Source organism: Antedon bifida, chromosome 6, assembly GCF_963402885.1.
Source record: "Antedon bifida chromosome 6, ecAntBifi1.1, whole genome shotgun sequence".
NCBI lineage: Eukaryota > Metazoa > Echinodermata > Crinoidea > Comatulida > Antedonidae > Antedon > Antedon bifida.
The window spans coordinates 20,379,183-20,405,643 of NC_136231.1; the positions used below are offsets into that span (position 1 = coordinate 20,379,183).

The 26,461-nt window shown below is 32.3% G+C and overlaps 1 protein-coding gene across 1 annotated transcript in view; it reads right to left on the minus strand.

Moving 5' to 3' along the window:
* The window catches only part of LOC144845785 (uncharacterized), a 41,344-nt gene extending 16,756 nt beyond the window's left edge, over nucleotides 1–24,588 (minus strand). Inside the window, exons 1-12 of the mRNA XM_078703218.1 lie at nucleotides 24,470–24,588; nucleotides 21,192–21,646; nucleotides 20,067–20,541; nucleotides 18,134–18,270; nucleotides 16,996–17,128; nucleotides 12,021–12,200; nucleotides 10,401–10,575; nucleotides 9,876–9,949; nucleotides 8,817–8,932; nucleotides 5,279–5,517; nucleotides 4,961–5,078; nucleotides 4,465–4,597 (exon numbers count right to left, since the gene is read on the minus strand). Of these exons, the coding sequence (XP_078559344.1) occupies nucleotides 4,465–4,597; nucleotides 4,961–5,078; nucleotides 5,279–5,517; nucleotides 8,817–8,932; nucleotides 9,876–9,949; nucleotides 10,401–10,575; nucleotides 12,021–12,200; nucleotides 16,996–17,128; nucleotides 18,134–18,270; nucleotides 20,067–20,541; nucleotides 21,192–21,637 (2,226 nt within the window). The 5' untranslated portion in view covers nucleotides 21,638–21,646; nucleotides 24,470–24,588. The remainder of the gene's footprint in view (nucleotides 1–4,464; nucleotides 4,598–4,960; nucleotides 5,079–5,278; nucleotides 5,518–8,816; nucleotides 8,933–9,875; nucleotides 9,950–10,400; nucleotides 10,576–12,020; nucleotides 12,201–16,995; nucleotides 17,129–18,133; nucleotides 18,271–20,066; nucleotides 20,542–21,191; nucleotides 21,647–24,469) is intronic.
* Between the last annotated feature and the right edge of the window lie 1,873 nt (nucleotides 24,589–26,461).

Here is a 26,461-nt window from a genome sequence, read left to right on the forward strand (position 1 = left end):
TAAATGTATTTTCGTAAATGATTGGGAGATTGAAAAAAATATATTTTTACTTCAGAGAGATGACTTCAGAGATAACACGCCTACGCGGATTGCTGGATCTACTGCACGATGTTAATTAACATACATGTTTTTTTTTTTTTACTTCTATTTGAAGACAATCAAGTATCAATTAAGAGATAATTTCTGTCATCCTGGGTGGAGTCACTATGTTTAAAGTTTAAGGCTTTTCTGGTTAGAAGTTAAATGAATTATAATGTGAGACTTTGTTTGAGACCACAGATTTAAAAAAGCAAATAAGGAGGAAAGGGGATTTCACCACCAATCCTTGTTACAGTCTTACAATAGTTATGTATGCCTATATCAGATGATGGGGTGCTGTTCTGTGTAAAGTAAAATATAAGGCTTTGCGTAAGGTGTTAACACCATACAAGTCCAAGCTTAGCTATCAAATTCTTCTACAAGATAATGGAAAAGAAAGTAGATAATTGGCTTTGAGTAAAGGCTATTGAATAAATCTGATTTTTTAAAGTTGAAAGTTTTGAAGAGGAAATGGTTTTCACAAGGTAAACGATGATTATAAGTTTATAGTATCCCTATTTTAAGTCTAAAAAGGGCCAATCTGGGAAAAAATTAGAAACAAGTGTTTCTCAACTGATTTGAGTTATATAGGTTCTATATATCCACCAAAAAAAAGTTCCAGCTCATCTGGCCTGGGGAAAGCCGCCATTTTGGATTTTTAAAATGGTCGCCATAAAATACATATTTTTGCTCATATATCAGCTTCCACATCATGTATGGATATGATTTTGGTGGCAAAGTATATGTTTTGAGGGTCAATGAATCCAAATACAGCATTTTGAAGTTTACTGAATGTCCGCCATCTTGTTTTTCAAAATGGCCGCCATAAAATACAGATTTGTACTCATCTCAACTTCTACATCGTGTATGAACGTGATTTTAGTGACAAAGTGTAGTTGTGAGTGTCAAGAAATCGAAAAACAGCATTTTCGTAATTCACTCAATGGCCGCCATTTTGTTTTTCAAAATGGCCACCATAAAAATACAGATTTTTGCTCTTATCTCAGCTTCCACATAATGTATGGAAGTGATTTTGGTGGCAATGTATATATTTTGAGGGTCAAGGATTTCAATTACAGCATTTTTTTGAAGTTCACTTAATGGCCACCATTTTGTTTTTCAAAATGACCGCCATAAAATACAGGTTTTGCTAATTTCGTAGCTCATATACATAATGAAGACATGATTTTGATAACTAAGTCTATGTTTTGATTGTTACAGAATAAAAAATCAGCATTCTAAAATACAGAGTCGGAAAGTGATCAGATCTTCTTATTCCATTTAGGACCAAACTTCATAGTTGAAGGCTACTGCTCCACTGGCTTTAGCTTTTTTTTGCATACAGTTTGTTAAATACAGTAATAGTTTTAAAATTCCCAATCAAACTGGCACAACATATAATAATAACAACATTTATGTACAATCCCCTTTGTCTAGTCTCCAAGATCTATCGCTATCACAATCCTCATTATTACTATGTCAACGTCAAGATCCATACTGATTACGACCAAAGAGGTACACAAGAAGATACCAGAGAGTGTACTGTAACTATCATTCGCGAGAAGAAACTAATAAACAAGATATTCTAAAGAAGTTACATAGACATGTAAAGATATTTTCCAAATATAAAGAGAAGCATGGCCAACTTGCAGTTAAAAGTACAACTTATGGATAAAGCAAGTAACATATCTTATGAATACATGGTAATACACTGGGAGATCAACACTAGTCACCCTAAATGGTCTGCATTTATGTTTAAATCTAGCTGCTTATCTGCCATCCTAATAACCTTCGATCAACCAATGTGACGTAAAGTAATGCAAATAGTTAGAGAAAGAAAACTGCCATTTGTCGTCAAACTCGAAAGATTCTTAAGAGCTTTCTGGGAAAGTCAAAAAGATATCAAGAACATTTAAGCTGTGGCTGTATCATTAGATGGTATAACTTTTTAGGCATGATTGTGCAATTGGGAGCTCCAGGTTCAGATATAGGATCTACAGTATGCTTTCATATTTGCAGCAGTTGGTCATGGCCAAAATGCCAAAAGTGGAAGGCTATATCTGGAAATGCTGAAAGACAAATTTCAAGATACATAAGGTTTTCTCTATTGTGCTTATGTCTGAAAACTGATTCTTCACCATTATAACACGTTGCATGATATCCATTCTTTTGGAACATCTTGTATTGTATGTATATGGAAATTTGTCGTTCAGGCATATTGGCCATCATGGTCAATTGTCCTATACTGTGTCTATATCTGGAGACAAAATGGTACATCCTCATCTCGTGTTATTATTATATGATACATAGCTGCATCCTCTAAGAGCTTTAGAATATACAGCTCTCTTTAAAGTAGGTTATGCACAACTTCAAAACCTCAACCCACCAGTATGTCCAATATAACCAAGAAAGCTCCTGAAAAGATAAACTCCTCCATGTCTGATTATTATGACTGGTAGATGAGCAGCTAGATATACGTTTTCAGAATGGCTGTACCATTGTATAAACTGTTGACATGTTAATTGGATAAAAAAGAATGATCGGCATAAACTATTGTCGATTTGTCCAGTTATCGCATTATACCTACATGCATAAATCCAAACCAGTTATGGTGAAGTAGTGTTAGTCCCCAGTGTATTAGGTAACCATCCATTCAGTCACATAAGATATGTTGCTTTAAATTGCTTTACTTGCTTTATCTATAATGTATCTGATTGGAATATGCTTAACTAAAGTTGGCCATGCTTCTCTTTAGGATTTGGAAAATATCTTAAAATGTCGTCTAACAAACATTTTTAGAATATTTTATTTTTAGGTTCTTCACGCGAATGATATAGTTACAGTACATCGCTGGTATCTTCTTGTGTACAGTATCTCCTGGGGTCATAATCATTGTGGTTCCCATATATTATCACCAACATATTGACTTATTCTCGTCATCACTTTCCAACTGTATTTCAAAAGCTGAATTTTGTTTTTATTCTGTAACCTTCAAAACATAGGCTTAGCAAAATCATAATCATAGTAGCTCATAAATTAGCAAAAACCTGTAGCTTATGGTGGCCATTTTGACAATCAAAATGGTGGCCATTGAGTGAACTTCAAAAAGCTGTATTTAGATTTCTTGACCCTCAAAACATAAACATTGCCACCAAAATCATTTCCAAGCATGATGTAGAAGAGGAGGTACGAGGACAAATCTGTAAATTTTATGGCAGCCATTTTGAAAAACAAAATGGCGGGCATTAGGTGAACTTTAAAATACTATATTTGAATTCCTTGACCTTCAAAACATACGTTTCTACCAAAATTACGTTCATATGATGTAGAAGCTGAGATATGAGGAATCTGTAAATTTTATAGCAGCCATTTTGATTTTCAAATTGGCCATTGGGTGAAATTCAAATTAATGCTGTATTTGGATTCCTTGACCGTCAAAACCTACATTTTGCCACCAAAAGCATGTCTATACATGATGTAGAAGCTGAGATAAGCACAAATCTGTATTTTAAGGCGGCCATTTTGAAAAACAAGATGGCGGTCATTGAGTGAACTTCAAAATGCTGTATTTAGATTCCTTGACCCTCAAAACATACATTTTGCCACCAAAATCATTTCCATGCATGATGTAGAAGAGGAGATATGAGCAAAAACCTGTATTTTATGGCAGCCATTTTGAAAATCCAAAATGGCGGCTTTCCCCAGGCCAGATGAGCTGGAACTTTTTTTTGGTGGATATGTAGACCCCATATGACACAAATCAGTTGAGAAACACTTGTTTCTAATTTTTTCCCAGAGAAAGTGTAAAATAGGGATACTATTAAAGGAAATTCAAATCTTGATAAAGAATAAACTGAATCTGATCCAAGTACACAGATACATTTACATGTAATTTTGATCCATTTAGAATTAAGAGCTTACAGCTTAAACTAACTAAAGTTTATCTATAAAAATGCTTTTTTCAATTCTCATGAATACTGCATGATTACGTAAATTTGAAAGATATAGAGTCCTATTAGCTTTTCTTTTTAATAATTAAAATAATCTTCTGATATGCTCATCTTTGATAGGTACTAAATCAATATGGTGAAATCACTTGTGAAAGTTCAATGTTTAGAGATTACTTTGTTATACAAACTGGTTACACATAATAAAAAGTTATAATAACTATGAAAGTAAATTAGTTTTTATATGTTATTTACTTATAACCATCAAGATCAACACATTCATATGGTTAGATTATCATATATTTAATGTATGCAAGTTCACTATAAATTGAATATGCATGAACTGTGTAATTAAATATGCATCATGTTGATATGAATACCAAATGTATGTGAACATGCATGATTTGAATATTCATGAGGTTAATAAACTTTCACTTACTATTGGGTTAGGATATCGAGCAATTTCCAAGACAACTTCACCCTCCTCCAAGGCACCAAGTATTCCCTGAGCCTCTTGCAGGCCAACATTTAGCAGACTTTGTCCATTAATGCTCAACATTTCATCACCAAACCTAACATAAATACACAGGCGATAGAATGGTATCAACATTAACACCATAAAAATTATGTTAAAACACATATATGAAACACATAAAGTAATAAATATGTATAATAACCGGATTGGATGGTTAAGGAAAGGTTATCATAATCTGGTGAAACACATAGGTTCAAAGTAGCTCAATCATAGAATCATAGAACCCAGACCTAAGGACCACACAGCTCCTGTCATGGAAAGTGCTTTCTTTGTGGCTGTAAGTCATGGTTGAGGTAGAAGTATCTGTACAAGCAACATCATGTTAACCTGTTGTATAGAGCTTTGGTCTTACAGGAAAGGCAATCAATCAGTGAAGATAATGATTACAAAATGACTATACCAAAGTTTATCTTCCATTTTTGCTTGGGATGTTGGATCAAGGTACTGTACATAGATTCGACGTTGATCTGAGCCTGGAAGTTGAAGGCAAACAACACCAATTCCAAGACTGTTACCAGCTACAAATGAATAAAAACAAATTAGAATGTCAAACATTTTAATTAAATGTGCTAATTTAGGATATCTGAATTATTAGCACACTGCAATGCAAAGTTTTCATCACTCCAACCTCTGCCCTCTGAGAACTAAAACCATTGATACTGTAGAAGATTTTACCTTGTTAGAGCTGAAAGTGAATTGAATATTAGAATAAACTTACATTTTTCTAGGACAACACGGTGGGTAACCTTTGCTTCTTTTGGAGTCCTAGAAGGTGAACTGTTAGGTGTTTGACAAGGTGAATCACTTGACGTTGTACTGGGTGTGCCACCTGGTGATGCCCAAGTGTCAGAAACTTTGTCTGGTGTAATGCTATCCTCTATGTCATTGCTAACTCTATATTCTAAGCCAACCTCTTGCTTTCCTTCTTTACTAGACCAAACAATATCTTTCATTTTCCTGAAAAGAAACAGGATTGTGACATTTTTAAATTTTGATGGCAGAGTTGTTTATATACATAGGGTAACACCAAAGACCACATGGTGTGGGACAATTATTATATACTAGGGGTTCAGAACAGGTGGCTTGATAGTACATTTCATATTGCCCACAAAGAACTAAAGGAACAAGTAATTGTTAGAAAATGAAAATGTCCTTAAAGCTCATGGGATTGCAAGGCTTTGTCCCATGGTCTACATAACATGTGACACTTATGCTCTATAGCTGGCCCAAAATTATTTGTAAATTACAGTACAATCTAGCCAGTTGAAAACCCCCTTCATATATGCATTTTTGGAACAAATCATCTTTCTTAATATTTGTTTCATCTTCCACTTGACAGAATGTGTCATAATAAGATATACATGAACTGATTTTACACAACAAAGCCATCACAAAGAAATCTTCATTTTTACTTTGTTATAGTACTAGAAATAAGTATCAGTATACTACATGCATCACTATCACTTTCGTTACATGTGCCATATACACTGGCACTGTTTTGGCATCAATTCAATATGTATTATTAAATTATACTTGAAATTCACCAAGAAACACAGGACTGCTACTGTACATTACTTTTAGTACTTGTCTAAATCTTATTATCTTATAAATTTACATATTTTTTATGTAGGCCTATATGATATTATAATTTTAAAAATCTTTACTATAGTTAATATTCATGGTAATGTATTGTCATCATAATTTGATAAAACTGTCAAATTATTTTGACACTTGCATTCCTTCCTTGCGCTGTTTATTTACATTCTTCTTATACCTGTTTCACACCTTACATAAATTGTTGAACTTGAAAAGATTAATTTCTTTTGTTTCATTATTGATCCTTGAAAAATGTTGCTAGAAAGCATTGTCATTATATAGTTAGGGGAGCCAATAATAAATGTTATGTACAGTACTGCAATTGGTCAGTGAAATAATGCAGTGCAAGTACACTCACATGGTAACAATTCGGAACAAAAAACAACTGGTTTGCTTTTCTCCAGAGATTTTATAAGGGTTATCCGTGTGAAAACTTTGTAAACCTGGTTGAAACTTGTTTAAAAAAAGTTGTTACTTTTTGCAGTGTGAAAGGGTATTAGAAGACATTTGCATCTTATCTTACTGAAGTTTTACTTCCTGACGTATCAACTACTGTTAGTGTTACTTATTATGTAGATAAGAAATTACAAAGGCCAGCCATGTAGTCTTAATTTGTTTCAACAGACAGGCTTGAAATTCCCTTCTCCAACAAAATCATCTATACCCTTCTTGTAAAAAGGCCCACTTTTTCTTTTCCTGAAACTTAAACTCTATAGCCACAGACATCTTATTAATTAGGCAAGAAATTATAAAGGCCAGCTAGTTAGTCTTAATTTAAACTAGCAGCATTTGAGTCACACACAATTTGTAGATAGCTGACTCAGAAATATAAATGCGTCCTGTCGTTAACCTTGCGTCTTTGATTGCAAGCATTTGACAACATAGGTGACGCCACACCATGTGACAAGAACAAAACTTCATTGGAATACTATTAATAATGGTAAAATATGATTTTTGAATCAACTTAATAATTTTCTTAATTTGTAATAAAACCTTCCTGAATAAAATACCATTTTTAATATCATAAAAAAAATGGTAAATTTGGTATTTCTTCTAGAGAAAACATGAAGAAACTAAAAGAAAATTAAACTATATACAAGCAACAATACAACAAAAACAGTCATTGGGAATATTTCAACGAAGACTGTTTCTCCCATGACAAGCTTAAATATCTTTTACAAAATTTATCAAAGGCGTTGTAAGAATTGTCAGATCAGAGATGTTTATTTAATCTTGTGTGTCAACCTTTAATGCTGTGATAACATATAAACTTACTAGTACAGGCATAATTATTCATTACTAAATTTAAAAAAAAAAGGAATTTTGTAATAATTGACATTTATAATATTTATGACATTTCTACTGTACAAAGATCAAGGCGCTTTTGTATTTGTAAAGAAACTAAAAAGTATGTTTATGACTACTGTGTATGTACAGATGTGTAAAGGTCATTTCAAATCATTGAGAGGACAGTTTGAAATTATTTGTGATCATAAACCTGTGCATAATAATGCAGTATGATTTCATAAAATGCTAGCGATGCTATATTAATGATTTAAAAACACATTTATTTCATTCCTATAAGTAATAATGCTAGTTTTGTATATTGATAAATAAATTAACATTTTTGTGTACCAGCCACAGAGCAGCACAACCATTTCGAAACACTTCTAAGAACACTGTGTTCAATTAGTCTATCCAGACAATGGCTAATAATATTGATTAAGTTTAATAAATGCCTGATGAACTTCCAAACCAGATCAGGATATACTGAGTGCTTTGAAATAGCTTACAACAATCAAACCATGGAGCTATTTATAGTCTCCATCATCAAACTAATAGTTACTCTCTTTAGTTGTATTTGCATTTATTTTTATGGTACTGTATATATTTTTTTAAAAAAACCAAAAAAACATACAGTATTAAAAGAAAAAGGTGGTAAGTTTTATTAAATGTAGATAATTCAATACTGTAATTGTAACATATTAACAGGTAATACTGAGGTTACAGTTAAGTCTCCCAATACAGGACTTTGACTTTAACACAATGTACTAACTACTAGGTAACAAATTAGTTTCAGACAAACAGAAAAACAAGATGAAATGTTATTGTTTAAATGTTTTTTTATATAATGAAACTAAAAATGAAACAAAAAAAAAACAACCCACTTTTACTTTAGATAATTTACCTGAAAAAACTGTAATTTAAAGCAAAAAAAACATTATTTTTTCTTTTTTTTGTTTTTTTTTTTTACGAAAGGGATTAAACTTTATTAAAACTACAAAATAACCTATTCAAAGTCTGATTTAATTAATCTTCATTTTTCATGTTATTGGGGGACAATACATCTTTAAATGATTTCAGTAGATTGTGATTATCTTATCTCAACAGTCTTGAGAGCCTCAAGACTGTTTAGGTAATGCTACTACTGTACCTAATTGTTTTACATTAGCAACGATTCATGGGCAGTAATTAATAATACAAAGGTTGTATAATGCATGCAAATAAGCTGGGTATACACCATTCTATTCATTATTAGGACAGTGTATTTGATTTTCAATGCCTGCTGTCCCAAAACAAAAAGAAACTCAGTATAAAGTCATTGTCCTGTTGTTTATGTTATGTTTGTGAATGCGAAATACTGTAAATGCAATTCTTACCTTCTGAAGGGCCAGAGTTTAGGGCTTGATGTGCTTGAGCTACTGGAAGGTGGTGCTGCTGAACTTGTCGACAGCCTGCTGTTTACAGTTAAATTTACAACACCTTTTTTCATTTGCTGACAGAAAAAAATAATTGTTTGTAAAAGTGATTACCATTTCACACACAAATTACACCCTTAAATTATTGGAGTGTCTTATAAACTGGTCACTTAAATCTCAAGCACTGAATATAATACAAGATTAGTTAGCCTTATAAGGTAGAGGTGGGGGAGGATTCTTAGCTAGACTGGCTTGTCTAATTTGCATTGCAATAATATCATTGCAACCGAAATATACGCTATATGGTTACAAGCAAATAATTCAACAGAGGATGTAACATTACATTTTGCAGGTTAAAACAAGGTACAGTATTAGTTGCATATACAATGTTTAATTGGGTAATAGATATGAATCATAGCACCAATTTTCCAGTAATTCATCTGTCGGTATTATAAATATTAGTTCAGCAAAAAAGGTGCCATATTAAAACAAAAATCAAAGGATTGCAGTGTAATTAGAGAATAATGTATAAAGAAATCAGTGAAAAAAAATTTGTTTGTAGTGTTGTTCTGCATACATTTAAACACTCTATTTAATCTTATTAATCTGTCGATGTGAACATAGCAGTCTATGTGACAATTAAATTTGGTTAATTCTGTTATCATTCAGCATATCATTTCCAGCATACTGTTCTAAGCAATTTAAAACGTGTGTTCCTTATCTTCAGAAATACTTTATCTGATACTAAACAACCAACATCTTTCTTTTTACAATCTGCATGTATTGGCTGGCATCCAACCAACATGTTGCAGGTTGAGATTTCAGAGATACTTATGTTTTCAAAAGATGCATATAAAGATTATGTAATATAAATATTAGGACGGCTTTAAATCACAAACTATTTCCTCCATCTGATGTCATCTCCTGTAGCCTTACATCATTAGTCACTATTTAGACAGTATATAATAAAAATAATATTATCTTAATCATAAAATAATAAAGAAAACGATAAAAACTCACTTTAAATTTATTAAGTGCTTGTTTATGTGTGAGGCCTTGGAACGATTGACCATTTACCTCTAATATTTCATCGCCTGAAGAGAAAGAAAAGCCCATCAACATATTATAATGTAGTTTGGATTCCTAGCATAAAAATACATTTAGATAGTTATTTGTTTAGATCACATTCAAGATAACTGTAAATTCATTGTTGCAAGAGATTAAAGAGGACAGGCTTTCTTTCAAATACAAAATATATCAGGGTAGATTTTATTAGACTTATTTGGTCCAATGCAGACAATTACACACCAGTACATTTGTTGTAATACGTAGCTCTGATAACTCTGTTTTTACTGGTTTCACATGCCTTGTAATTGATAGATGAGTGAGTGACTGTACATGACTGTATGGATATGACAGTACAAAGAATGAATGTATTGAAAATCATATAACAGTCAGTCATCATGGTCCACCTACCCGAAGCATAAGTTTATATGAGCTCTATAATTAAACCCATTTATTTATATTATTAATTTAGTTTACTACCTTCTTTCAGTCTCCCATCTACAGCTGCTGCTCCTGTTGGAAATACTGTTTTTACATATATACTTTTAGTAGATGTTTCTGGATCTTGAGCTGAATAAATCGTGAAGCCTAGTCCCTTGCCTAGACCTCCTTTGATCAGTGAAACTTGCTGGACAACCGAAGGCACCGAATTCTTCTGTAAGAAAATATACTAAAACTTAACTTTCAGTTATTGTTTTCTTATTTATACTGTACCTTAAAATCAAAGTTATATCTTTTTTATGGGTGCTGTATTTTAAAAAAGAAAAGAAAAGATGTTATACTGTACTGGTCAGAAGCAAGTGGAAATAAAAACTGTACAGTACAGGAAAAACTTCTATACAATGAACTGTATACAATGTTACAAAGTACAGAACTGCATAAAGACCTCCCACTTGATTTAAAGCACTTTATTTTTTTTTATTTCAACAATATTTTATGAGGGTGATCCATTCAGCATAAGTTGATCATTAGGGACCCTTAAACAATACAAACAGTACTAAACACTCCTGGAAATTATGTGAAAAAACAACAATGTACGCAACTAAAGTTCTAAGAAACGAGATTGTAACTCTGTATTTTACCATAGATTTGCCAGCTATTCTATATTGTGTGAAAATACCATTAGGCCAAGTGGAAGAACATGCTTAAATGGTTTTAATTTTGTTTAAAAGAATATAGCATAGATGTTTTATATTGTTGTTAAATATTACCCTTCCTTCTCCTCCACCCACCTGTCACATTGCACTATGAACTTTCAATTGCAATGGAATTTGACATACAGATGTATTGTACAAATTGGGGAAAGTGGATTATGTATCAAATGTGAGAGGCCACAGTTATGTCATACTGCATATATAGTTATAGGCAACAGCGAGGCTACATAACCACAATATTAAATAGAAAGGCCACTTTGGGTATTAAAGGATGTCATATCCAAGGTTCTAATCCATGAGTAGTTTGAAACATGATATAAAATATATCTTTGATGCCATAACTAGAGCCTGTACACAGCATATAGGATTATAATCAAACCAGAACTACAGTAGAGCTTGCCCACTAACTGTCGTACTGAGCATTATAAGCACCAGTGGTTTATAAGACTGGGTGTGTACAGTACAGTAGCTACTGAATTACTTAAATTAAACAACCACAATCATGTGTCCCACCCCCATAAAATCATCTAATATTTCAACATTCTTTCCTACTAAATAAAGGTATTAAATGTAAAAGGTGTAGCACTAAAAAAGGAGCTTCTGGAAAATCAGCCATTTCAGGGCCAGCCCTATTTGTTAACATTTAACAAGTTACAACAGGTGATTCTAACCGACTATTTTTAATATGCTATATATTAGTAGCTAGATGATATCTAAAACAAAGTTACTTTCTATAGTAAGAAATATTTAAAGTATTCTGTATAGAATTAACACAAAAGAAGGCTCCTAATTAATGAAGTAAAAATTATGAATGCTGATTGCTCTTGTTGATGACTCGAGGTCAAAAGTGCAGACTACAGGATGTCCTAAAATAATTAGAGCTGGTGATGTGCCAGTCCGTGTTTACATTGTTCATGACAAAATTTAATGTTGGACATATGCTCACCTTCTCGCCTGCATGTGGTGGGGGTGGGGGTGGCGATGACCAGTCTTTTTCTGCTTCGTCTGCAGAGTTCAATGCAAAGTGGTTGTGTGACCTTATTGATGAACTCAAGACACTAGGACAGGAACTATTTTCTGAAGTATCAGATGAGCCTGACGGAGACCGTTTGAGCTTATTCTTTATCTTGTGAAAAAAAAAAGAACAAATGAAAATAATTAGGTAATTTTTAGTTTGAAGGAGTAAGAATTTAATGACCATGTTTAAGCTTAGTTACTACAGAAAGTATTTTGACCAAACATGAATAACCGACTGTCAAATGATGTTTTGATTGGCAATACATTTCATCTGAGTGGGAACCAAACTTTAGAGTACTAACATGAACAGTCAGGCCTATTGCTATGAGACATTTGAACTGATAGAATAAAATGAGTGCTGAGAATGCTGAGTTTTTAAAACTGAATTATTAATGGAATAATACACTAATTTAAATATCATTATATATTTGTAAGTGTTGAAACAATTAAAAATGACTAATAAGCTAGATACTGTATATAGATGTACAATTCAAAATATTTATATCTACATCCTCTATAGTTGTCATACCCTTATTCATCCCCTACATATCATGTTCATTTGCCAGTTAATGGAAGTGCCGGATGTCTGACGGAACAAACCAGACATTCGTCAGCCAGAGTTGACCTGCCTAGGTCAATAATATTATTGTCTTATCAGAGATTACTATCATTTTTTTTCGATAAAAAGGGCTTCTTATTTAGTCAGTGATCGGCTGCTATTTTTTTTCTCTTTTTTTGTAATGTAATATTAATTTCCACACTTAAAACATATTTGACATTAAAGTAGTTAACAATAATCGATAATAGACTTTTTATTTCCATGAAAACAAAATTTTAAATATCTTTGGAGCTCTTTGGAATGAATCTAAACTGTTACTTTATTGATAAGTATTCTTTTTTTGTTAATGTTACACATTGATGAAATGAATTATCTTACATGATATACTCTACAGTACTGTATATCTGTACAGTACTGTATGTATATCTACAGATTAAGTTATTTTTAGTCTTTTAATCAATCATTATAAAAGTGAATGTGAAATAATTTTCATAGAAGCCGCAGAGAATACACTTAAAAGAATACAATGCATATCTTTATATCAATTTCACTTCTCTTTTATTTTCTTTTTTTGTGCGTGCTAATTATAAATGTTAATTAATATTTTAATAAAGTTGAAATGAAATCAATAGAAAACCCCACATTTTACAAATGCAATTAATCATTAAGTTGAGTCACGTCCTATAGGGAAATCAACACTAAGAATGTTTCCTTGTCTTGTGTAAAACATTTAAATGCCAAGAAAATTCCAATCTCCCATGAATGCTTGAATTAAAGGGTGCTACATGATTTAAGATTTCTATCATTGATTATAATAGCATTACATCATGATGGAGGATGTGTACAAATTCCCATGCTTGAGTATCAAATAAACATAAACAAATTAGCTACAGTAGAGTACGGTACAAAGAAATATACATTTTTTTATGGCCTAATTGTCTAAAACATGTTATGTTTACTATATCATTAATTTGTTACCGCCTCCCCGCCTCACCCACCAACCCCTTTTAAAAATCATAGATCCAATACTGTAGCCCCCACCTCTACATCTAGTACATTGAGGTGTGTCATACGTGTGTAAGCACTTAACGCCACTTCACAAATTACTTATCTAATAGCACACGCTAATGTATTGTTGTTAATAGATAACTGCACTATAAGAAGTTCAAGGAATTAAGTCTATTTTTAGGGTGCATGTCAGTTTACGTCAGAATAGGGGCCTGCAGTGGGCTGGCACGAATCTCATGCTAACAAAATAATGAGGGAAGTCTACAGAAGAAAGTACTGACATTATCTATACATTGCTGCATTCATGTTCATATTGTTGGCATTCACAATTTATGCATTTAAACAAATTAAATTTCTTTCATACTGTTTTTGGCAAAAAAAAATAGAGAACATGTTAGGAGTAAAATTTACCAAAGTGCAAATTATCACACTTATGTTTTATGCTTATCATTTCTCTTTTCTTTACGGCATTGTAATAAGACAGCAACACAATTTCCCAAGATGGGATGAATAAAGTTTCCTTGTATCCTTGTATCCTTGTATAAAAGTAATTCAAGCAAATTTGAGAAAAATCATGTTTCTGTGTTCTGATTGCAAGATCAAGACCATTTCTTGCTTGGTTCATACTAGGATGCAACGCATCTATGAAAGTGCAACTTAATCAATTTGTCCAATCACAAGTGCTTGATTATCCGAACTGTTGCTTGTTATTGGCATACTGATTGGAAGACATGACACTTTACTTAGGTTTGGTCTCCACATAAGGATGCTTACTAGTAAGCAATACAAATACAGTTAAATACTTTTTTGTTTAAACAAACTATAAATTCTAGTTTTTAAGGCAGACTAACTGAAATTGATATCCCTTAACTTCAGACTACAGTTACCTACCAGGCACCTAGACTATGGTAATTTAATGACAACCTATCGAATGGATACTTTAAGTTTATGAGTTCATAGTGTTAAATATAACTAAAATATCACTTCACTTGCTCTAATGAGTAGAAATGTACAGTAGCAAAAGTGACAAGTACAGTTTCCTGATAAAGCACACATGGTTTCACCCTCATAATTAGTTAATTTATATCGTTATTAAATGGAGTATTTGACAAAGCTATTTCATTGAATTTTTAGTGTGCATGCTAATATCACACCCTGGGAAGTTAGTGTTATAATTTATTCTAGATTCAAGAGGAGTTTGACCATCTGTGACAATTTGTTCATTTTGTTTTAGTTTTCGCAGTAATAATAAATCATGATCTTTTCTTAAAATACACCCTTGGTCAGCTTTCTAAAAATTCAGTTTTTAAGAATTGTATTTTAATAGACAACAAGGCCAACAGCCATAAGTCGCGTGCTCTCAGAAAAAAATGAACTTTCAAAAAGTAATGTACTTTAAAATTTTTCTGTACATCAAAACAGTTCAAAAAGTAAGATAAAGCGATAAAACGCATAGTGATACCGGACCGACAGACAGGCCGACATAGTGAACTATTGAGTCGCGTCCACGCGACTAAAAATTTTCTGAAACATCATTGGGCATTGTGAAAGTAAAGTAAACCATGTGTTATTAACCTAAATTTCATTTTGGATTTTTGTAATAAACATTAAAATCAATGCCAATAATGCTACACAGACGTTTCACTGTACACATTAATAATGGTTTATACGATGTATGACAACTTTCAAAAACGATTTCTGAAAATATCAATACTGCGATTTATCAGTCAATAACCATAACTTACTGTAATTTAATGTTTAAAAAAGATCTGATCTACAGTAAAGAATACTACAGGGTAATAACTTTAGTCTGGTACAGTTCTTTGCCAAACATACAGTTTAGTAATATTTAGCAAACCTGACACAAAAGTGCAAACATGACTCAGTATCATCAGAGACTGAGATTAAGGATAATATTACATGCGCATGTTTCTCGATGTACGTACACTGAACATATTAAGTGCTACAGCCATGGAGAATTATCTCTTTGCAGTGTACTACTAGTACTAGTGATATCCTTACAACAATAAGCTACAATACAGACATTATGGGCTGTAAAGTCAAGATACATCGATTCTTTATTTTATGATTTTAAACTTGGGTATAACCAGTGTTACTATGATCATGGAGGAATGATCTAAATTCCTCCATGCTATGATCAACTTTTGTTTTCAGCAAATTCTTCATCGCATTTCATTCATCACGCCTATTTTAAGCTATTTTAGAAAGTTACAAAATTGTTCAGGCCACTTTTTGTAATGTCTGTAGAGAAGAAAGGGACATCATGGTGGTCATGGTGGAAAAGTCAATTAAACTGGGTTCCTTGACAGCTAGGCCACAGCACTCCAGCACCATTAAAAATAGAAAATCCTGAAGGGATTTAACCATCAGAACAGTACCTGCACAGTTTGATAAAATCTGACATTTGTAGAATGAAGTGGAATGGAACTAAGATTTTTTTATTTTCGCTATAATTTAGTAGGGTAGAACTAGTAAACAGCATCAAGTTTAAAATACTTAATCACGTAGGCAACCAAGCATGTTTTCCTTCCCACCAGTAGCGTTTGTTAATGTTATTAGTATTGGAATATTGAGGGAAACTCCCAAGTGCTGATTATGATCTAAACTTTTGTTTTCAGCCAATCCTTCATCGCATTTCATTCATCACGCCTATTTTAAGCTATTTTAGAAAGTTACAAAATCGTTCAGGCCACTTTTTGTAATGTCTGTAGAGAAGAAAGGGACATCATGGTGGAGAAGTCAATTCCTTGACAGCTAGGCCACAGCACTCCAGCACCATTAAAAATAGAAAATCCTGAAGGGATTTAATGATCAGAACAGTACCTGCACAGTTTGATAAAATCTGACATTTGTAGAATGAAGTGTTGCAAAAATGGAACTAAGATTTTTTAAATTTTCGCTATAATTTAGTGGGGTAGAACTAGTAAACAGCATCAAGTTTAAAATACTTAATCACGTAGGCAACCAAGCATGTTTTCCTTCTTCTTACAAAAAAAATTTCCCACCAGTAGCATTGCTAATGTTATTAGTGTTGGAATATTGAGGGAAACTCCCAAGTGCTGATTATGATCTAAACAAGTTTTATTGTTAATGTTAACTGTACATTGATAGGTTGTCTGTTCCTTAGCAATTGTCTAACTGCAAGCACAGTGGTAATAAAACAATGTTAAACATGTTTTCTTTTGCAATATAAAAACAAATTATACAACTGTAAACCTCTGTTGAAGAACTCATAGTTAATTTCAAGTGAAATATTATCGGTTTATGTAAATACCCACTTGAACAATGGATTAATATTATGGGATATTAAACTCACCTTGCGTGCAATAACAAGTTGCACAACATTTCCCGCATTACGCAGGATGTCGACGACCTCGTTGTGTGTGACACACATAAGATTATGTCCATTAATCATCAGTATCTCGTCTCCCTTCTGAAGTCGGCCATCCCTAGAAAATTATTTCAAAAATATATGACCTTAATATTATAAATTGTATTAAGTCACCAATTGAAATAAAAATAGAATGAAGGGATGTGTAAACATTAGCACTGAAAAGACGGTTAATAAATATTTCCTAATGATTTTATATGGCGGAGAGTAATTTTTAATACAATTTTCTCCCATCATTATCTGTTATGCCGTAATCAGCCAATATAAAAAGTCATACCAAACTCTATATCAGCGAAGAATCTAGAAAACGTGGTGTGGTGCCACTAACTATTAACTATAATATTAGAACAATACATATGTTTTTGCAATTCTTGATTGTGTATTTTGGTATCATTTGTGTGTATTAAGGTACAGATGGCCTTATATTTTAGATTTCATATTTCTAGTTTTTAAGAGTGTTTACAAAAACACTCCAAACTGTAATGTTATAATAAATGATGTGGAACCACTGATTAAGAGATGAAGAAAAACAATAGAAAAAGTATATTGTATACAGTATCTGTGTAAACTATTTAAATCCATACTAGTTACATTTTACCATTACTCAATATAGGATGTAAAGATAACACATACAATGTATGATGCAAATAATGATACTGTAGGAATTAAAAACATTATTCATTTTTTCCCAAATTATCATAAATAAAATTCATCCATTAATCACATCTGTTGCTATTACTGTACTTTAATAGTAGAGATACAAAGTAATTATGCCTCAAATCAATATCAGTATTCATTTTTAACTTTTGTACACTGTATTTGTATATTTTTTAAAAATATATGTTAATACACAATTAACAGGTTTAATTCCTAAGCAAGAACAGTTTACATTAACCACAACAAAAAATTAAATTAAAAATGAATGTATGTCAGTGTAATTTCCTTTTTATTTTAAGTTCATATTTTCTTTATAATTACAATCATTGAATGTATGACCATGTTGAGAAATACTGTAATATAACAAACGTCTTTATTAACCTACATTTAAAAGATTCACAAATACCTTTCTGCAGCTTTGTCCTTATCAACCCCTGCTACGAATATACCAATATCCCCTTTCCTTGAACCTTTACCCCCGGCAATCTGAATTCCAAGGCCTCCTTCACCCTTCACCAAATGCATTTTTACAACTTCCCTTTTCTATGAAAAAAAGAAACCAACAGAAATGAATCATCATAACATTATTGAGAAATTGACCAATTCTTAGTACTTGATAGGTACCATAACAAATAAAATATCACAATTATTATAATCAAAATATTTATTATGCAATTCCAAAAAAAAAACAACATTTAGTGCATTGAATCCCTAAATTTTCCAAAATAAATGAGTTTTTAAATTAATTGTAAAGGAATCAAAAGTGTTAATGTTAATATGTTTTTTAATCATCCTCATCTTGATATAATTAATTTGAGGTGGTTTGGATTATTAACCTTGGGAATACATAGCACATTTGAAGTGCACACTTTACCTACTTTCCACCTACTTTGCACACTTTATGCAATTCAGCAAAACCTGGCGAAATGTTATTTATTCTTTCAAATGTCTAAATAAGGTGGTAGATGAGGTGGTTTAGATATTAACCTTGCGATACATAGTGCATTTGATTTTTGAAGTGTACACTTTACCCACTTTTTTCAGCCTACTTTTCACACTCTAGGAAGTTTATCAAGGCCTACCTGGTGCAATGTTATTTATTCTTGGAAAATGTCTAGATAAAAAATAAACAAGTCTTGTACCCTAGTACTACTTACTGTAGTTTATATCTACTGTAGGCAATTTCAGTTAAATCTGGTTTTAATTTATTATAGACAGAAGAGCACCAAGGCCAAGTATAATCTAATGATTCAATCCAAGCAATACTATAGGCTTCAGTTTGTTAAAAAGTGGTAAGTACACACAAGGTAATATTGGAAATTACATCCCCATTTGACCTAAATCACATGGTACAACATTTGGCAAGAATTAGGGTGGGATTAAACTGACAAGTTTCAGGCCACAGTTCCTATCTTAGTTCATTGACTGTAACAGGTCTCTGAATCTGTGGCCTGTCTACGTTTGGACAATGGAGCATAAACAATGAAATTAAGGAAATCTATTTGAAATGAACAATGTCTGAACTACTGTATAAACGCAGTAGAAGATGAATGAATGTAAATTGTAATGAACATGTTCCTTAAATATCTATTTCATTCACAATCATAAACAGTAAGTAACAAGACTGACTGAATTACTGTACTTCCAATGAACAATAGTAGTATGATTTGAAAAAGAAATACTTAAAAGTGCATGTTTGATCAACACCAGAAAAAGCATTACATTTTTAAATATTTCACATTAGAAAACTTTCAACTGAATTAATTCAGATATATTGTACAGTAGTAAACATAGTGTTAAAGGCAATCTGTTCAATTTGCACAAGTAACAGGATTACAGATCTAGTATTACAGTAAAAGTAAAATAATACCATACTCCACAACAATAGTAGGCAAAATCAATATCTGTTGCAATCAAACAAAAGTATTTAACACAGGTTGTGGAAACTACTGTATATTTGGTTGGCAAACAAAACGCGAATTGTAATAAATCGGTGTACAGACTTACATAATTAATACTCAAAACAATAAAAGTATAATTGTGTTATATGCAATGTGTTTGTATTATTTCACACTACAGTATCTTAGAGGTCCGTTCTTAAAGGCTATTAAATTTAATAAAGTAAAAAAAATATCTGACAACAAAAGTTTAATCATAACTTGTAATATTTCTCTTCCTTTGCCTCTTTCTTCACATCATTCAAAATAACAACCATTTTCTTCAATTTCAAACACACAATAATGGAGTAGGTCGAACACACTACTTTAGGGATGACAAAAATACTGTAAGTGCTAAGCCTTCATTTAGCAATTATAAAAAATGTTATAGCCATACTGTACCTTTTTCTTTGCTTGTTGAGCTGCATGTGAGAGAATAGAATCAGTTCTAACCACTTTTTGTGGTGATAAGGGTGGCAAGGTTTCATCAATTTTAACTGTTTTCAATGGCGGTACATCCGTTTGCTGAAGTTCAATCGTGTCCTCAAAATCAACATCACTTTCTGGCGGTTCATGTCTACGTTTTGTTCCCGACAAACGCTTTTCTTGATTACGGTCAAATGAATTTTTATCAATACTAGTTCCGTAAGGAGACAGAAAATTCCCGATGTTGTTTGGGTCAAAGTTTTCCTGACTCCAGTCCATCATTACTTTCCCACCAACATCATTTTTTTCAATCCAGTTTTGAATGTCTCTTTTCTCGACTAAAGCGCCAGGTGGACATGTGTCATGTGGTGGTGATGGTGCCTTACGTTTACTTTTTCTTAGTACAGTAAGACACAGTTTACCTGCACGTAGAGCACTTTCTAATAGAAACCTGTACATGAAAAATGTATTGTTAATCAAATTTAATTACCTTATCTCATGTACATGAATCGGTTGAGCAAAGCATAATGTAAACTGTAATTTGTCTTGCAATATACACAATTACATTTGGTACTATTTTAAATTGTTATTTAATTTGTATTAAAGCATTAATCATGAATAATTAACCAACTATTATACTAACTGTACTTTTCATTTTAAAAGAGAAATTCATAAACTGTGGACACTTTACAAATTAAATAACGTGAGGATAATTTCAAAAACTTGTTCTAACCAACTGTAGTTTTTAAACAGAATACAATCACAAATTATTGAGTTGGTATGGTAGTCTATGATATGAGTCTATTCACCCGGATAAACTGACAATTAGCCCAAGCTCTCCTGAGGTCCTTATGAGGACTCTTCTACAATTATCAACAAATATACTGTAGTGGATTGTCAGTTTATTACCAAAAAAGAAATGACGACATGTGCATGGTTGGCAGATTAGTCCATTATTGTAGGTGTGGTAAAATATTTTATACATTTCCAATCATACCGTACTGATCTCCTTCAGGAGAGTATGGGCTATTTTCTGTTTATCAAGGTAAGCTAATCATGGACATTATTATTAATATTAGACATTATTTTATTTTTACATACTTAGTCCTTTCAATGGAACATCTCTCTAATACTTTTTCATTTATCTGTAAAATCTCATCGTTAGCTTGCAGTTGCCCTGTTGCAAGACTATCCGGTGTCACTGCCTTAATCCTAATATTGCCAACCAGGGGTTTATTCTTTAAGAAAGAATAATTTTGCAGGCTCCTTTCTGCTTTAAGTGATATTCCTAATTCTTGTATAGAGGGTGGAGGGTTTCTGAACACGGCAACATGTATTTCTTCTCTGTCTCTTCTTTGTGCATTCTTTGGTTCATCAACCTTATCAGGACTTCCACCTGCAGAATCAATTCCATTGAGGAAGAGCTCGAGCACACGTACACTCTGGTTAACATCATCCTGGATAGACACTGGTTCTGATTTTAGATCTTCTTGAAATTCACGCAGAAGTCTGAGACACCTTTGTGCATTTGCAGCACTGATCGGCATTTTGATTCCCTACAAAACAACAGAAAATACATAACTAATTTACAAATTGAAAGTAAAAAAACGATAGAGGAATATAATGTATATATAGTAAGGAACTACACAGGGTATAACGCAGGCACTCCAGGCTTAGCACTCCTAATGGACTCTCAAATGCTGGCCATACATGGTCCATACTATTGACCTACATTTTACTTATCTAAATTTACAATGTACGTATTAAATGACTGATGATATATTTTATTTCTTTTGTATTTTCTGGAAATTCACTACAGTAGTAGTGTATAGTACTGTTTATGTTTTGGACAGGACAAGCACCACAATGGTCATGAAATCATGCAGTAATTAACAAGGCTACTATTTACACAAGCCTATTCATTACCACACCACATTTCAAGACAATTCAATCTGTTTGCCATTGTTATCCTTGTTTATTATTGAATAGGTGCTATTGATAAAAGCCACAATGGTTTCCTGTGCTTCAGTTTTATTGCTACTGAAATTCAGTAGACCAATGGATTTCCCAGAATGTATATGTGACATTTATGTAAAAACTAAATTTCGTGTAACATTTCTATCACTCTGAAATAAAATAAAATCCTATTTCCTCAATACATAACTGTGAAATGTGTGTAAACTTTCTATAATGTGGGAAATAATTGAATTTACTACTACACTTTACATTTTTATTTTACTGAATGAACTGATTTTTAATTTTACAACAAAACAAACTATTTCATATAAGAAGAAATTAGATAGCACTTTACAGTAAGAAGAATATTAAGATATGAGGCTAAATAAGTATGAGAAGCTTACACTGGTCAAAGAATAGAACATATTTTTTCACTTAGTAGTGCATTGTGTTTGACATAATTATATTCTGCTTTAATATTTTTGGACGGAAATATGGACAGGTGGTTGTCAAATCTAATACAGCCTTAGACATACAGGTGATTCAGTGTTATGATGCTCAATTCATAATGTTCACTACAAATTAATGCAACATTTTGAACTATTAGAATGTAATTTAACTTAACAGACTTAGTGTTCCTTAATGTCATTATTCCAACAGTACGTTCACACTGAGCCAAAATCCATCTGGGTTTGTTATTATTAATGTATATTCCTATCCTACATTACTGTACATACTGATTTTAATTTGTATGACAAAGTTAGACAAAATGAAAGATCTAATTGTCCCCTAAAACATGAACAATATAATATAAAGACAAATACAATTTGACATTTTGAATAAACTCTTATTTTGTAGTTTTAATAAAGTTATTCACTTTTGCCAAATAAATTAACAAAATAATTATTTTGTTTATATACTGTAACTGTAAGAACAAATAAATAGTTTTTCACCAAAAAGGTTTTTTTTTCTAAATTTACGAGATTTACTGTATTTATTGTGCTATTAAAAAGGCAATACAAACATTAATTGGCCAAAAGAGACAATTTAAGTTATTACTTGGGTTTTACTGACCATTGATCAGCATTGCAGACCAGTTTACTAAATTTAACACTAGAGGATATTACATGAAAAGTAAACACTATTCTATTAAAGCAGGCTGTCTGATTCTAAATAGGAACTGTGTGGGCTATTTACCAGACTATTCTCATGAGTAAAAAAGTAGACTGGGAGTTTAGATAACTTTTCAATTTAAGACCATGTAAAGACCAGACTAGAGAGACCAGACCAGGGAAAACATTGTATTTAAAAGTGTTTATTGTTAATGTTACATTTAAAAGTGTATTACACATTTATATTGAAAGAAAAATCCTAATGTAGAAGAGCATCGCAAAAAGGAACATGGTCCTACGAAAAGTAATGAGTGCATGGACCAACTACTGTAACTTATGCACTTGTCAATTGTATGCATGACCCACTATACGACCCCCGGGAGAGGTGCGTCATGGGTGCGTCATTTACAATTAATTACAGACGCAGGGGTGGGTCAAAAAACCTAGATGGTACGTCAAATCAATGACCAATGGTGTGTTAATGTCCGTCACTTTAACACCCAAAATATCATAAAAAACATGATCACAGTGTCTTCAAAATGGGTGCATCATGGTAATCATGGCACACATCGGACAAATGACACACATCGGACAAATGACGCACCTCTCCCGGGGGTCGTATAGTGGGTCATACAATTGACAAGTGCATTACGAACACAGTTAAATCTGTACGCAAAACATTATAATCACAGTATTTTTTATACCTGGAATTATTTAAATAAAGTTTCATCATAAAGGTAGCTGTGCATGTTTCTTCTGAAGAGCTAAAAATACCTTGAATTCTTGTCTTATTATTATAATAATATTAATATAAATAAGTCTACATGTAAATTATGTTACCATTTTAAACAGATCTAATATTAATATTGGCACCAATAAAAATTACATTACACACTTATAGATAGTAAGCTTAGTATAATTATTATCAAATGTTACTTTCTATTTCAATAGTTTTCTAGGCCTAGGCCTATATAAATTAGGCATAGATAGGGCCTAGGCCTAGCTTATCAAATCAAATTCAAAACAAAAATTTCTATGGATGGTAAAAACCAGGCCAGGGCACAAATTAAGCCTAGGCCTATTAACAGGCCTAATCCTAACCCTAGCTAGGCCTAGAAGCTAGCCTACAGTAGTAGGACTAGGTAGGCATAGGCTTGTAGAAGGCCTAGCCTACCCCTACTCAAGTAAATGATTATTAATATTGGCCCACCCTACGCATCCTACGCATGGCCTAAATAAGTTTAAAACTAAAAGTATTGCCATGTTTATGTACAAACAATACAAGAAAACCCAACGTTATACTTACAATACATTAGATAATTTCTTCACAAAATATTCAAAATTACAAGAAAAGACATGATCAGATCACAAATAATTTAGGCCTACCTAGCCTAAGCAACATTCACAAACGTATTGATGTGTCAAATCTCTCGCTAAAACTGCATTTGATCACGGACCGCCGTATAACGTATATAAAAAATAGATTGTTTGCGTATATTTGCGTATATCTACCACATGGTGATAATTGTGTTGCATCGATACGCATGCGTCGGTTTTCCCATTATTCAAAATAGGTGATAAAGGCAGCCTGAAAAATGGATCGGCAATATATAATTTATATTTTAAAAATCTTTCCATAGGTTGGTATATTTAAAAAAAAAATTATATATTTTTGGCACCTTCAATTTCCACTACATAATAATAACTAGAACGACACTCCGAGAGTGCATACCTCCGCCTACTGTAAAATTCTTCTACATAAGAGGGCCGGAAAATAAAATATTTTTATTTTTTTGTCTTATGTTAGCTGTGTTTGATTAGGCTAAGTTCACTACAACCAGGGAGGTGAAACCATGTGTATGCGAATTTGGTGTATGGTTATGTAATCAGCCTTCAACTAACAATAGTTTCTGTTGACTAACAATAGAACAGCAACGCCAAAAACAAACGGGTGAATTTGAAAAGAAATATGTTTTTAAAAACTATTCGTATCAAGTGGAGTTGTGGCTTGGTGGTTATGATGCTTGACTACCACTCTAAGGGTCCTGGGTTCAAGTCCCGTCACATGTCAGGATTTTTTCTAAGGACCAAATTATTCCACTCCCAAAGACTTGTAATAAGACTTTGTTTATGTAGAGCATCTTGTGTATATGTTTGTCTTGTGAACCTCTGAGGGTCCCTAATGACCATTAAATATGGTTAAAAAAAAAAAAAAAAAAAAATGTACATTAAATCAAATTATGTTTTAAAATCACAAATTATAACCCTTGCCACTTGTACAAAGAAGTTTTTTTGGACAAGTAGTTCTCGAGAAAATGCAATTTCAGTTTAGGCCTACTTGTTACGACTTTTGAAAATTTTCTCCCTACAAGCAGGTCCGAAATAATAATAAAAATTTACCCTGGTACAGATTGCCTTCAAAATTTAATGGCCATATCAACTGTATTTCATTTTGGTAAAGATCAATGACTTTTTTGACTCCTTAACCGCGATCGACTAGCCTACTAGGGCCCGGCCCTCCTTGGGCGGATGTAAAATAGCATACAAATGCAGTCAACCTCTTGTATGTACTTGATCTCAGCATCTCAGATAAATGCAAACCAATACCGTCCATGGAGCAAAAATATTTTTTGCTCCATTTTTTGAATAATTTTTTTCGAAAATGCCAGCATGCATGTAGGCCTATCATTTTTATTCACTCGGACAGAAATGCTGAAACAATGATCATCGAATTGTATAATTCTGGAAGCACTCATGCGGGGTAGATTCCTCTCTCTTTCCCCACCTAGACTCAATCCTATTTCTTAAAGCATGGAGTTATAAAATTAATTTTATAACTCCATGCTTAAAGTATATCATACAGCATACGGTTTTTAAATTTCACATTGTGCTGCTGTAATGATCCATGTCTACCGTTTTCTATAATCATTAATTCTTATTAAATACAGATAAAATACGAAAACAGTGTTGTAAACAGATAGTATTTTATTTTAATCAAAATTACGTAGTCTTGAACGAATGTGTATTTATTTATTATAGAAAATATATATATGTATTTTCTCCCAATAAAACATGAACAGATTTAAAAAAGGCCATTCGCAGTTTTAATAAAGTTAATCACTTCCATAGGAAAAAAAGACGTTTCACTTAAAAAGACAAAAATAAACGGTTTTAAATTCAACTAAATTAAGTAGGCTTTTAATTGATTAGTACAGTACCCTGTTTTCATTTATTATTTTTGTTTGTATATTTATCATAGGCATAGTATAATCAGCAGGTTCCCCTAATAAAAACAAAATGTAT